This window comes from Podarcis gaigeae (assembly GCF_964106915.1).
Source record: "Podarcis gaigeae genome assembly, chromosome: 8".
In the NCBI taxonomy this organism is placed as follows: Eukaryota; Metazoa; Chordata; class Lepidosauria; order Squamata; family Lacertidae; genus Podarcis; species Podarcis gaigeae.
The window spans coordinates 62,780,154-62,794,294 of NC_139684.1; the positions used below are offsets into that span (position 1 = coordinate 62,780,154).

The 14,141-nt window shown below is 44.5% G+C and overlaps 1 protein-coding gene and 1 long non-coding RNA gene across 2 annotated transcripts in view; both read right to left on the reverse strand.

The window, feature by feature from the left end:
- STPG1 (sperm tail PG-rich repeat containing 1) overlaps nucleotides 1-13,936 on the reverse strand; it is a 28,188-nt gene extending 14,252 nt beyond the window's left edge. Inside the window, exons 1-6 of the mRNA XM_083751886.1 lie at nucleotides 13,826-13,936; nucleotides 12,827-12,961; nucleotides 11,833-11,936; nucleotides 5,921-6,022; nucleotides 2,372-2,545; nucleotides 269-380 (exon numbers count right to left, since the gene is read on the reverse strand). Of these exons, the coding sequence (XP_083608012.1) occupies nucleotides 269-380; nucleotides 2,372-2,545; nucleotides 5,921-6,022; nucleotides 11,833-11,936; nucleotides 12,827-12,902 (568 nt within the window). The 5' untranslated portion in view covers nucleotides 12,903-12,961; nucleotides 13,826-13,936. The remainder of the gene's footprint in view (nucleotides 1-268; nucleotides 381-2,371; nucleotides 2,546-5,920; nucleotides 6,023-11,832; nucleotides 11,937-12,826; nucleotides 12,962-13,825) is intronic.
- Nucleotides 32-262, reverse strand: LOC310850468. Its single transcript, XR_014567349.1, has 2 exons — nucleotides 118-262; nucleotides 32-76 (listed from the first exon to the last, which is right to left on the reverse strand). It is a non-coding gene; the product is annotated as an uncharacterized lncRNA (long non-coding RNA).
- Nucleotides 13,937-14,141: the final 205 nt, after the last annotated feature.

Below are 14,141 nucleotides of genomic sequence, written 5' to 3' on the forward strand. Positions count from 1 at the left end.
AAAAGGAGAAGAAAGCTGGACACTCAGAAGGTATTGTAGATTGTTTTAATTTGTTTCACTGAAGGGCATCGTTTTTCTTTAATTTTTTTTTATTTACTGCACTGGGTGGCATCTTACTTTATCTTACTTTATCCTGGGTCCTGCCCACATCTGGCCCTGCCCACTCCCGCATTTGGCCCCGCCCACCATTAGGATGGTGGCCCTTGGGAGGTTGACCATATTTGAATTTGGCCTTTGGGTCAAAAGAGGCTCCCCCAGCCCAGCTTACAGGGAGAAGGCACATGCTCCTTGCTACCGATTGCCAGCGCTCGTTTAGTTTTGGATGAAAACACTGACTTGGCACCAGTGTTGCAGCTTTTGTTGCTGAGGTCCACTGAGACCTGCGGATGAAAGTAAGGGTTTTGCAATGAACTCACTTTCCAGCAGTCACTTTAGTTAAAAAACAAACCAACAACCAAATAAATACTGGTGTTTTAAGTTTGCCTACTTTCAACGCAAGGACATTTGCGATGCAGTCACCAAGCCTAAACTTTTCCAGCACATGGGTCAAATGTGGCTTGTGAATGGTGCATGAATGATGCTACTCTAAAGTACATTTCAGAAGCCACCTGGCCTAGCAAGTGATTACCCACCCGCAATGACATACCGGTACTTATCTCTTTAGCACATGCTGATAGAAATGGCTCCTGTAAATACAACTCAGTTGTAAAATCAGTTGTTTTACAGTATTCTGGAACAGAATCAAGCATATAACTGCAGCAGCAGCAGCAGCAACAAACATTTTTATTGTTTTTAGAGTTTTGTAGAAATTATTTTCTCGCTTTAAATAATTGGGTTTAGTGTTTGATCCCATTTTAATCTTGTATACTATTTTAGCAGCCTCTGGCCATGAAGCAGTTTATAAACCTGCTAAAATAAATGAAAAGATGAATAAATATTTGTGAAATTAGCCTGCTGTGCAGACAGTAAACTTTGGCCCTTGCTTTCTTCCCATCAGCCTCCCTTCCCTGTGGCCATAAATTATTCAGCCTGTCTGCCTTGTGAATGGATCATTTCCTGTTTGGCTTCTCCAAATGCTGTGTATTATCTCATGGGTTAGTGTAAATCACGGGTTAGCGATTAACTCAGGAACGTTCTTCTCAGGAGAAGTCCTATTTAAACTGTATTAAATACAACCTAATGTTCTTATTTGGGTGTGGATGACAGACTGTAATAGTGATCTGCAAAGTAGGGGGCAAAAGGAAATGTGCTTGGTGTTAACTCCCTGTACGCTGACGAAGTAATAGTACCACTAGTCAGACAGTTGCCTAAGAGTTTCACAGGGCACATAAAGGCCAACCAAGCATTTGCTTCTCTTTTTATTTATGACATTTATACCCCACCTTTCCACCAAGGTGGTGTACATACTGTATTTTCTGACGTATAAGACGACCCCCCAACTTTTCCAGTTAAAATATAGAGTTTGGGATATACTCGCCGTATAAGACTACCCCTCTTCCAACGCACACCAAATCAAAATTTAAAAAACCAGTCTCCAGTCCAGTTCAGAAATCCGCTCCACTTCCCAGTGGCCAGGGGCTTCTGGGGCCAATTTTCAAGCGTATTTCTGCTTCATCTAGAGAGCTTGGTGTCCTCTGTTTTAATTTGCTGTCGTTTTATCCTTTGGTGGGGAGTTGCTGCAGGAGCTGTTGCTGTAGCCGGCGAATAAGATGACCCCTGACTTTTGAGAAGATTTTCCTGGGTTAAAAAGTAGTCTTATACGCCAGAAAATACAGTAGTTCTTCCCTCTCCTCTCCTCTCCATTTTATTCTCACAATAACACTGTGCAGCTGAAAGAGAGTGACTGGCTCAAGGTCACCTAGTGAGCTTCACGGCTAAGTGGGGATTAGATCTCTGGTCTCCCAGGTCCTAGTCCAAGTTGTTTTAAAACAACTGCTGGTATTTATTTTTTATTTTGTGGGTACTGATGCAAATCCCACAGCAAGGTTCATCTGAATATTCTTGGGTCCATGCAATTATTTTTTTGTGAAAGATCACTGGTCAGAACCAATGAACGGATTTTGAAGGAAAAGTGTGAATGATCAGTGGGAGAAAAGCATCAGGGGAAAACAAGAAATACTCTTCAATATCTTTTCCTATTTTGCCAGGTGGAATATATGAAACTGTGGTATTCTAAATTAGACTATTGATACATTCAGCTTAGTATTCCCTGTACTGACTGGCAGCTTTGCCTGTCGATGCCAGGGATCAAACCTGGGGGCTTCCATCACTGAACTATGACCGTTCCCCATTAGCTGCAGCCCTACCCATTAAAAAAATGTATTAATCTGTACTGCTGACCTCCCCTTTTCCAATCTCTAGATCATCTTACATTATATTGGTTGGGGGCTGGAGTGGATCTTTTTGAAATCTTCCTGGCAATTGGTTGCTGAAACATACTGGAATACCCCAGGCTAAAGTCTCGCTTGGAAATCAGGGTAGGTGGGAGGTTGTAGGCATTTGCAGCAGGATAGTTGTGGATTCTCTGGCGAGCAATGCGTGTATCCTGGAAAGGAAAAAAATGGAATTTGGTTTACACTGTCGATAATCCTAGGGGTGGGGGTGGGGAGTGAGATGGGATGACTTGGGAACGTAGAGATGGTCTTTAAACAGCCATATCATTCAGATTTTTCAGGAATTAGATGCTGTTGAGTTTGCAACCTGCTCTGAAAATATTGTTGACATGCATAAAGCTCTTTGAGAAGAAGTTGTTGAAAATGGTATATAAATATCGGAAGCAAATGAACACTAGAAAGCCAGCCATTCTAGGAGCCAGCAGCCATCTTGGAAATACAGTGGTACCTCAGGGTACAGACGCTTCAGGTTACAAACGCTTCAGGTTACAGACTCTGCTAACCCAGAAATAGTACCTCAGGTTAAGAACTTTGCTTCAGGATGAGAACAGATATCGTGTGGTGGCATCAGGAGGCCCCATTAGCTAAAGTGGTACCTCAGGTTAAGAACAGTTTCAGGTTAAGAACAGACCTCCAGAACGAATTAAGTTCTTAACCCAAGGTACCACTGTATGGTGGTCATGAAAGACCATCTGCTGTGGTGAAAAACATCCTAGATAGGTGGTTTTTGAAGGTGACATCTTCATGCCTGAAAAGGTGTCATTACCTCCACATTGCCAAACCCATCTGTATTTTATATGAAATTCACTCCAAATGAAATCAATATTTGATAAATTAAATCTGTAAAAGCTTAACTATCCTTTAGGAAAAGCTTTAGAGCTCAGTTCTATTCAATATAGCCCATACATCCCATTGATTCTCAGCCTGGAATCTCTACCACCCAATCTTTCACTGCTGCCACCATTTTCTCCCACGTCTTCCCATTTCAATCATAAACCAGAGGGAGAGAGGAAGGGAAGGATCCAAAAGAGAGTCTTGGTATTAATCTGTCTCTTTCTTGAATTGCCCAAGATACACCCTTGAAGTGCTTGGGGGCTTTCTGCAGCTCCCCAGTCACAGATTGGCTATCCTTGGCCTACACCCATTAATCACCAGATCGGCATCTTAACAAGAAATTCCCACCCAGTTAGGGCCAACTCCTAGGCTTCTATCTGATGTAGTATAATAATCAGAGACTGATTTCTCCCATCATTTTCACGTAGTCACTTTTTCTTAGGAGCATGAGTAATAATGTCCTATTTGGGTGACAGCTTATATTTACCACATCTGTGTCAAAGATTGAACATATCATCTCTGTGGTGAGGTAAATGTGAGTTGTCATCGCATTCATAAGAATATTAACCATGTTAAACTGAGGTAAAGTGCTCTCAAAATGTAAACAAAATGACATACTGAATGGGTTTAAAGCATGAGGTACAAGCTGGGGAAGTCGCTCATTTATATCATACCACAGCCCCTCACGTGTAGTATGGGGATACACAGAGCCGTCTTTCCCATAGGGCTTAGTGGTGCGTTGCGCCAGGGCGCCGGCCTCTAAGGGGTGCCTCAGTGAGCGGGAACTGCACAGCTTTGCCGGCGGCTTCCCCTTCCCCTGTACACCCGCCAGCTGCGCCCTGTCAGCCATATGGCTGGCGGGCATAAAGCTTGCCTCCCAAGCCTCCGCAGGAGGAGAGAGATCCCTGCAGAGGCTTAGGATGGAAGCTGCACCCCACCAACTATATGGCTGGCGGGCACGCAGCTTCCTTCCCAAGCCTCTGCGGGGATTGTGCTCTCGCAGCGGCATGGGGGAGGGTTGCACCCCCCCCCCATGGCTGGCAGTACGCAGCTTCCCTCCCCCATTATCTGTGGTAATTTGGGGGCGCTGGGCAGATATTTGCATCCCGGCGCCGCATCTGCTAACGACGGCCCTGGGGATACAGGGATACAGGCCTTCTTCACAGGCTTATTGTAAGGCTTGTTGAGATAATAAAAATGCACAACCGCACTCTCCCCACCTGGGATTCCCAGCATTCAGTGTCATAATGCCTCTGACAATGTGCCTATCTGTGCCCAAGACTCTCTCCACAATGAGAACAGGGAAGTAAGTTCACAATATATAATTTTATTCAAAAACTTGAAAACCAGCTCTGAGAGTCATCAGCTTTAATGTGAGGAACAGCAATTTTTTAAAAAACCATGCAAAAATATACATTTTATAAATAAAACAAAGCAGGAAAATACTGTGCAGCAACCAGTAAAATACACAAAGCCAGAAAGTGTAGGGCTTTATGATACATTTAAATGGGCCAGAGTATCAGAGGACCAGGCATCCCCAAACTTGGCCCTCCAGATGTTTTGGGACTACAATTCCCACCATCCCTGGCCACTGGTCCTGTTAGCTAGGGATGGTGGGAGTTGTAGTCCCAAAACATCTGGAGGGCCAAGTTTCAGGATGCCTGGTCAACACTACGGTTGAGAAGGTCTGTTGTGAATTGGCCACCATCTAAATAGATAATGGATTTGCAAAGTATTTCCAGTGCTGGATCTTAGTGATTGGGGAAAGGCATATATGGAAAAAGACCTCAGGCATCCCAGGCATAGGCCACAAAAGACTTTAAAGGTAAGCATCAGCAACTTGAATTTAGCTTGTAAGCAAACAACTGATGAATGAAGATCATGCAAGATTGGTGTTATATGTTCCCTGCTGGGCTAATATCATAAAGCAATCTGGTTGCTGCATTCTGAACCAACTGCAGTTTCTGCTGCAATAGATTGATAGATAGCTCTTTTCATTTACTGTTGTTGCCACAACAGAAGTAGACATTGTTTATTTATTTGAGGCCATTATACCACTTAATTAGTGGCATTTCTAAGCAGTGTATATAAAAATAAACCAGAGAATAAAATAAGAACTTGTCATAAAACCAAACACTGCCTTTAAATAGCTTTCAGTAGTTCTGAGCCACTCACCTGAGCCATGTGGGGGCCACCTACATAGACTTTATGGGATTTTGACCTTAGTGAATACACATGGCCCCCCAAATCAACCCTGCCTATGGCCAAAGTGTTCGGGTTTTGAGAATGAGTGTTGTCTGTGCAAATAAGTATACATATTTGATCTCTCAGAGGCAGTTGTCCAACAGAGGAGGAACAAACACCTACCTAAACACACTTTGCTGAATGAATTATGTCCCATTAATTTCTAAAGAATTTGCTTCCAAGGGTAAACGGGAGGATGGAATCCAGGTTTAATTACAGCAATCTCTGGGTGGATGACTTAATGTTTATCAGGCTATCGCAGGTCTATTCCTGACAACAGTAAACTTGTCATTATTACTATAGCTCATAAACAGTATAGAAAAGGAAAACTAAGGTGTGTGAGCATTTTAAAAGCTTCACTGGCAGTAAGACTGACAATGGCTTCAAAGAACTTCTCGACCCTGGCCTTTTTTTTCTTCCCGTCGTTCATAAATATGTATAAACCTTACCAACGAAGGGAAAAAACAGGTTCCTTTCCGGGACTGGGAGACATTGTTGAGAAGTGCTGATTGATCGATTACATCATAGAATCCTGGACCTGGATTTTCATTCTGGGAAGGAACACAGTGCATAATAATGACAAGGCAGAGTCTGCTGCAACAGGGTTTATTTTTGCCAGTGCTCAGGAAATTGTTTATTTGTTTAGAAAAGAAATATTAACTGCTTAACCAAAATAGTATTTCATATAAAATAATGTAAAACAGTATACAGCAGAGGTTTTCAACTGCTTTGAGTACATGGCTCCCTTGACCAACTACATTCTTTCTGCCCCTGTGGGACTCAGGAGCCCAGTTATGTCACCTGTTGCCTGCAGAGCCAGCAGCCTCTCATCCTTTTGTGAACACTCTCCCTTGTGGAGAGTTCCCTTGGCCTCTCTCCTCTCCACTCTCCTTAGGAGTTCTCTGGGCAGCCACCCCTGGTCTCTGAGCTGAGAGGTGCCTCCTCACACTGCCCCACAGGGTAAGGTTACTAGATTTTTTTCAATGAATCCGAGGACACTTTTCAACTTCAATGGATTTTGTATGGGGACTGATTTGTAAATCCGGGGACTGTCCCCAGGAAACGGGGACATCTGGTAACCTTACCAGAGGGGCCTGGGACTTGTCTGTCCAGCCAAGGGCTAGTGGACTGGCTGGCTGGGCTCCCTCATCTGCTTGCTTGCTTGCTTACTCTGAAGCCACATCAGCTCCTGGCAACCTAGCACCCCATGCCAGCCCCAGAGGCACTATTTGCCCGCGGAGCTAGTAGCCAGGGCTGCTGCAACAAACAGCTGTACAAGCCTTTGGGAGGCAGAGATGTGTGAGGACATCAGAGTAGGGAAGAAAAGAAGGACAGAGGCCAGTGTTGCCTGCGGCACCCCTGACCATCATTCAAGGCACCCCAGGGTGCCACGGCACACTGGTTGAAAACCACTGGTATACAGATAAAACCAGCAAATGCTTAAAACAAATAAGTTTTAAGCCTTGGTGATTGATGAAATTAGGGCAGAAGTACTAGAGCAATTGCCAAGATGGGCAAGTCTAGTGGACCTTCAACTTTGCAGGGTTCTGCAGGCATTCTGAAAAACCATAGAATATGGCGTCTGGTATTTTTTAAGAATCTGTGTTCACACATGACATTCACCGAGTGTATACTCTGTGTACCTGTGTACACAAATAGTTGAGCTGAAGGGTAGGCAGCAGCAGCAGCCCCTTCTCTGAGGTTTTTTACGGTCAAGCAGTATATAAATTTCATGGCGTAATAAATAATTAACAAATAGACGTTTCTTCTGAGCCGCCAGCTTTCCCTTCTCTGTTGCCATGTGGCCTCTTCTGGGGCCCCTAATCTGGCTTGCTGTCTCAGGTGTGGTGGAGGATCACTAGTGTTAAAAGTAAGATTTGGCTGCCCATCTAGTTGGCTTCTGGCAGTGGAACTGGGACAGGAGGCCACCATGTCCTTTGCCTCAAGCAACATGTTTTGGGTCGGCCGTGAAGAAGCTGTCTTCTCCAAGATGGTGCCTGCTTTCATACATAAGAGATAAAAGAGATATGACAGGCTCCTGCTACCTGCACTTTCCAGAAAACAGCTAAGGGCATTTTTCTTCTGATGAGGTTTCCCAGGTCTCTTTTATTTTACATGTAGGTGGTACTGTTTCTTTGTGTTTACATGTTTAATTTTTATTATTATACATTATTGTACATTGCCTTGAAACAGTTGTATAAAGGGTATAAATAAATCAACAACAATAATAATCAGGACATAATTTGAAGACAAATGAGGCTTTTAACCATAGGTCAACGCGTCAAATATATGCAGTGCTTTAAGTCAGTTAACTGCTGGATATTTCTTGAATCTGGCCCTACTTAGAAATCTGACGTGCACTTAGTGTCAAAGTGAGGGCATGCATTGTTCCTCCAGGCAGCAGCAGAGGGAATATGTGCGACATGTGTGTCACCTCATGGGTGGAGAAGCACACAATGGCATTATAATGTGGATTCAGCACTTACCCTCCCATACGCTAAGCCTCTCAAATGTTTTGCTGGTTTTTGTCAATTGTCACTGTACACTAAGAAGCCTCTTCTTTGCTTGTTTCAAAATCAAAATAATCTCATTTTAATGGGGAGTCTCAAGTTGCATGGCAAAACGGGTTGAAAATGGTGGATTAAGTTTCCCTGGTGTCTGCTCAGCAACATAGAGAGAGACCTGGGGAGCTCAAATCCATTGCATGTCTAATCCCACCTGTACATCTGATTTGGCCTGAATTATTTCAGCATGTGGGCAGAGTGTATTATTTCAAAGTGCCGCACCCCTCCCTGACTCAACTCTCCTTCCAGAACGACTTTTCTTTCATTCCAGAAGTGAGTACTGGGTGGTTTTTTTTCTATTTATAGAATGAAATAAAACAAAAATGAGCCCGCTGTCTTAAGATGCCACTTTCAATCTGCAATGGGTGACAAACAGGGCTTTGTTAGAAGCTGAGTTTATCCCCTGATAGGCCAGAGCTGGTGGTTTTGGGGTCAAGCAAGACAGTGAAGTTGTCAAGCAGAGTCTTAAAGTGGAGTGGGAATTTTTTTCTGCGGGACATATTCTGAGCTTCTGCACTGGGCCACTTTAGCATGCCATCCGTCAATCACCTGACATCACCATGAAATCAGGTAATCCATTTTGCCTTTGCAGAGAACCCTGAGTTCAATCCGCACTGCAGAGGAAGATCCCAACCAATTAAAGTAGGCCTTGAAGTTGGCTCCAACCACCTGTTAAGTCCAACCCCCACTTGAATCAGCTACAATCTAGGCATTTAAAGGCTCCTTGTTATTCCTTTTGCAGCCATAAACTTATTTGCCCCACACCTCTGGGGCAGGTGAGAGTTGTTCAGGGAGAATGGCCTTCCAGGCCAAATCAGGCCCCCTACTGGAACTAATATTAAAAGGTAAAGGGACCCCTGACCGTTAAGTCCAGTTGCGGACGACTCTGGGGTTGCGGCGCTCATCTCGCTTTATTGGCCAAGGGAGCTGGCGCACAGGGTCATGTGGCCAGCATGACTAAGCTGCTTCTGGCGAACCAGAGCAGCGCACAGAAACACTGTTTACCTCCCCGCCGGATTGGTACCTATTTATCTACTTGCACTTTGACATGCTTTTGAACTGCTAGGTTGGCAGGAGGTGGGACCAAGCAACGGGAGCGCACCCTGTCACGGGAATTTGAACCACCGACCTTCTGATCGGCAAGCCCTAGGCTCTGTGGTTTAGACCTCAGCGCCACCCATATCCCTGGGACTAATATTAGTTTGGAACAATTAAGTAAGGGCTTGAAATGAACCTACTCAGACTCTTAGATCATCATCTGATGCCCTTCTCTGGGTCCCTTCTTTGAGGGCAGGTTGAAGGGTGATGACAAGGGAGAGGGCCTTTTTGATTGTGGCTCACCGCCTGTGGAACACTCTCCCCAGTGAGGCTCCTTCTATCTGGCTCCCTCACTGACGTCTTTTTGGCGTCAATAAAAGTGTACCTTTCAGGTTTTTAATGAACTGGGATGATGAAGGGTTTTGGTTTTTTTTAAGTTAGAGTGCTTGCCAAGCTCCTTGTTGCTAAGGAGTGGGATGTTTGTATGATGGTGATGTATGTAAGTGAAGGTAGGTATCATTGTGGCAAGAGGCTTAGCAAGGGCAGCAGATCAGGCAGAGAGATGCCATGGCATCTTCTCATCAGTTCAGCATCTATAGCCTAACACAGTGAAGCACATCCAGCTGCTGTTGCTTATCTCTGTGGGACTGCTCTGGGTCTCAGCCACAGTGGGGTGGAGATGCCTGGCCCCTTCAAGGGCACAGCTCTCCAGGAGCTCAGCACGGCCTCGGCAAGCCTTAGGACACACTTCCTGGTTTGCCTGCACAATGTTTATTCAGAGGTTATAATGCGGTGTCTACTCTTTATTGAGCGTTCATTCTGATTTGTATGTTGGGAGGTTATATGACAATGAGCATTCATCCTGATTTGCTTGTGGGATGCTTATAAGTCTACCCGTTAATCTTTGTTCATCCCACACTTTCCAGTGCATTTATAGTTCACTTTCCAAACCACAAATAGTCCTGGGTTTGTTTGTTTTTTAGTAGATTTGTTATACTACAGTGCCAGAGTGTTTTAATCCACATTGAGTGCACAAATCCAAATTTACATTATACGCTTGAATCCCTCCTGGAAAATAGTGACAGTCTGGAGGCACCCATAGTTTGTCATGCAAACCAACCCACTGACTTTCCTTGCTCACCCAATTCCCCCTGCCCTGCAGCAATAAGTCTACTCCACGCTTTCCAGCAGCTACTGACTTTTCTACACAACTTTGGCTTTCTTGCAAAAGTCCCCAAAAAGGGTGGGATGCATGCAACACTCCCCCTTACATGTGAAAAAGCAAATGTTCTCTAGGGATAATCAAGAGTATGCCAAACCCTTTGTATTCCTTGTGGCTTGGCTCATTGCCTGCTGGAGTTACGGTATGAAGGGGGAAATTCTCAGGAAGAGAAAGGAGCATACTGTGAAGACGGTTCAAGCGTTGCCCCCTCTGGCTTCTACTCTGAGAATTTAGCAACAGGTTGGCTTGCTAGTGGCATGGAAGATAAATTTGCACAGATGAGATGCTTGTTATATATTGGCGATTGGAAGGGAAGTCTGAGAGGAAGCATAGTTCTTGATGGGGAAGGGAGAAAAGGGAGAAACTGAGAGCAGTTTGGGTCCCTGGCAATAGCTGGAGGAAGATTGTGCAGGACCCAGGAGGAAAGGGAGAGGGTCTGTTGCTAACACCAGCAGTTGACCAAAGGCACAACAGGCCCCATGTTGCACATTGAGGAAACTGAAGCTCCCAGTCAGGGGATTAATATTGCAAACAAGCTATTCCGATATTGCAAACAGGTTCTTGGAAACGTTTCTTTCCCAAACCTTTTCAAATTTTCCACAGAAAGGATAAATCTAGATTAAATTGTGGGCAGGGAGAGGGAGATTAAAAAAACAACTAACATTTTGATGCTCATGTTGTGTGGACACTGCCAAAAATTTCATGCATGACATTAGTAATACCGATCCTACAATAAACACCTGCCTGGAAGCATGCTTAGCCCCAAGATGGGCCAATAAGAACCGTGATGGCATGAGATGTGACTTTTTTAAAAAAAGTAAATCTCTATGGGAGCAGTGGTGTGAAAATGTGCATTTCCAAAAAGTAAACGGGCTAAAAGGTGTCATTTGCACTTACTCCATACTGTATATTGTTTTTCCTTGAACCAAAGTGCCCCTGAAGGATTTAGCACTCCCCATCTATGAAGTTCTGCTTCCGCCTACTGGTCAAAGTGGGTCATAACAGAGAGACGCAAATTTCCCTTTTCAGTGTTGCCCCCAAGGCCTTTACATAGGATCATTTCATCTCCCAGGACCCTGTATGTTGTGATTTTCTATATCACAGATGTTCCAGGTTTATTTTTTGTCCTGCTTTCGTTGCACTCAGCATTAAGCTCACTATGTGGCCTTGGATCAGTCACTGTCTCTTGCCCTTACCTACTTCACAGGGTTAATGTGAGGATAAACGAAGGAGAGGGAGAACCATGTATGACTCCTTGAGTTCTTTGGAGGAAATGTAGAATATAGATGGAATGATAAATAGATGGTATAGTAGAGTTGCCATATTTCAAAAAGTTGTCTCCGACAGCCGATTCCCGGCTATGTTGGGAAATTCCAGGCGTATGGCAACCCTATAGTATAGGTAGGCCTAGAGACACCATGTGGCTTACATGGGATGGGTTCTGGAATCTGGTGCATTTGAACCCAGATGAACTCCCTGGTTCTGCCCAACTAAGAGAAAAACAAGTGAACAAACTTAGTAAAATATGGTTTCTCACCTCAGGATACTGAAATCTCTTGGTCTGAGAGTTAAAGCCCTTTCGTTCGGAATTGGAGATCACTGTGGTTTGGAACTTGAAAGGAATGGAACAACAGCTCAGGCCTAGAAAAAGAAGTCAATAAAAAATCATGCAACAGAAATGCAGAGAGAAATAGTGACTAGAGACAGATAACAGTAATAGAAAAGGAACTATCAAAAATGCCTTTACAAGTGTGGCATACTTTCTTGAAGATTCCTGCTCCTGCCTGGTCCTTAGGCCCCAACAGCCGAGGCCCCAGCGGCTTTGAAATAAAAGAAGTGGAAACACTAAACACCAACAGCAGGTAAAGCATAAAGACTCTTGTGCCATGTTGCATCCCTATGCCCAGTCACCACCATGCCTGGTCCTCCATTCACTAAAGGATGGTGGATGGAAGCCACTCAAGCAAGGATGGAGAGCCTGTTTCAGCCCCAGGGCCACATGCTACTGGTGGGCACTGCCAGTGGCAAAAGCAGACAGAGCAATGGGTATAAATATTATCTTTGTACAGAAACTCACACACCTCTCTCTGTCCCCCATTCAGGCAAGCAAGAGGCATAATGAGTTCAAGGACTCATTCCAGCCAGGCTGGAGCACTCAGAGCACGAAGCAGGGCCAAATGAGGAATGTGGCCTGTGAAGTAGGGGTGTGGCCTGTGGGTGTGGCCTATGGAGAGTTCTGAGGGCCAGGTAGAGAAGACTGGAGGGCCACATTTGATCACCAGGCCTGAGATTCTCTACCTCTGACAAAGAACATCTTCCAAGATTGCAACTCCCCTTCCTGATTCATACCATCACACCTTTAGAAGATATCTGAGGTCAGCCCTGTATAGGGAAGCTTTTTAATGTGTAATGCTTTATTATGTTTTTCTGTATGTTGGAAGCTGCCCAGAGTGGCTGGGGCAACCCAGTCAGATGGATGGGGTACAAATAAAATCATCATCATCATCCATGGTTCAGACTCCATCCAATACCTTTAGCCTCAAGTACAGGAGAGATAGCCTTTTTGCTTTTTCTATTCAGCTGATACGTATCAAAGATATTGTCCATGTCACACCACTACTGCAAGCTAGGTGACTTCCCTTCTCATCAGCTTTGCCATCTTGTTTCTGAAATATTAACATATAAATTCGAATCAATAAGATTTTTCTAGGCATTAAAAGCTAAATAATATGACATAACCAAAACAGAATTTGTGGTACTTACAGATAGAGTTGCAACACTGGTTACATGACTGATCAATTATTGTTAATTAAGAAAAATATTGGTACTACTGATAGCCTATCCTCCATGAATTTGTCGAATAATCTTTTAAAGCTATCCACAATGGTGGCCATCACTTATCACACTTGGGAGCAAATTCCATGCTTTTACTTTGTGAAGAAGATCTTTCATTTGTCTGTCCTGAATCCATGGGTGTATCAAGGTGCCGTATGTGGTTCTCCCCCTCCTCATTTGATCCTCACAACAACCTTTTGAAGCTGAGAAACAGTGACTGGCCCAAAATCACCTAGTGAGCTTCATGGCAAGCGTTGATTTGAATCCCTGGCCTCCCAGGTCCTAGTCTGACACTCTAACCACTATGCCACACTGGTTTTCAACAGACAAAAACACTTAAGGAAGTGCAAAGCAAGGCCAACAAGGGATGTGACTGAGGAGGGAGTGTGGCCTGGGCAGAGACCTGAAGACCAGGTAGAGAGCCTTGGAGGGTCACATGTGGCCCCCTAGGCCTGGGTTTCCCTGGCTCTGGGCTGTACCCTCTGACACATCTAGCCCACAATACTTCCAGGCCACAGCAACAAGGAGGTTACTGTTTTGTGTGACACCCAACCAGATCCGACAGCCTGGAATGTAACTTGTTATGCGGTGGCACAATAAATACATTTTTTACTTTTTAAAAAGCCCTAATGCATCATCTGCATGGACTGGCTCATTCCTAAAGACAAAGCAGGTTGGGACCTGTTACTCCTTACCTGGCTGGCTCTCAGGGGAGAATCCTGGGGAAGTTTACACTCTGTTGCCTAGGCAACCGGAGAGCCCAGTCTGTTTTTCTCCTCCAGTCGTTTTGCCTGTCACTTTTGGTGGCTTAAAAGTATGCCAATCACAGAAAGGTTCTCTGAAGCTGCCTTTTCTTCCAGAAGCTGAATGGAAACCAAGCGTGAACCAATGGCGCACGAGCACTTTGACTGCACCCGCCTTTGCTTAAGGTGGTTGAGGAAGCTTCGCAGCATCTTTTAAAAATATGTCTTTCCAAGTGCAAAACGCTGAGGTTAAATGCTTAGAGTTCTG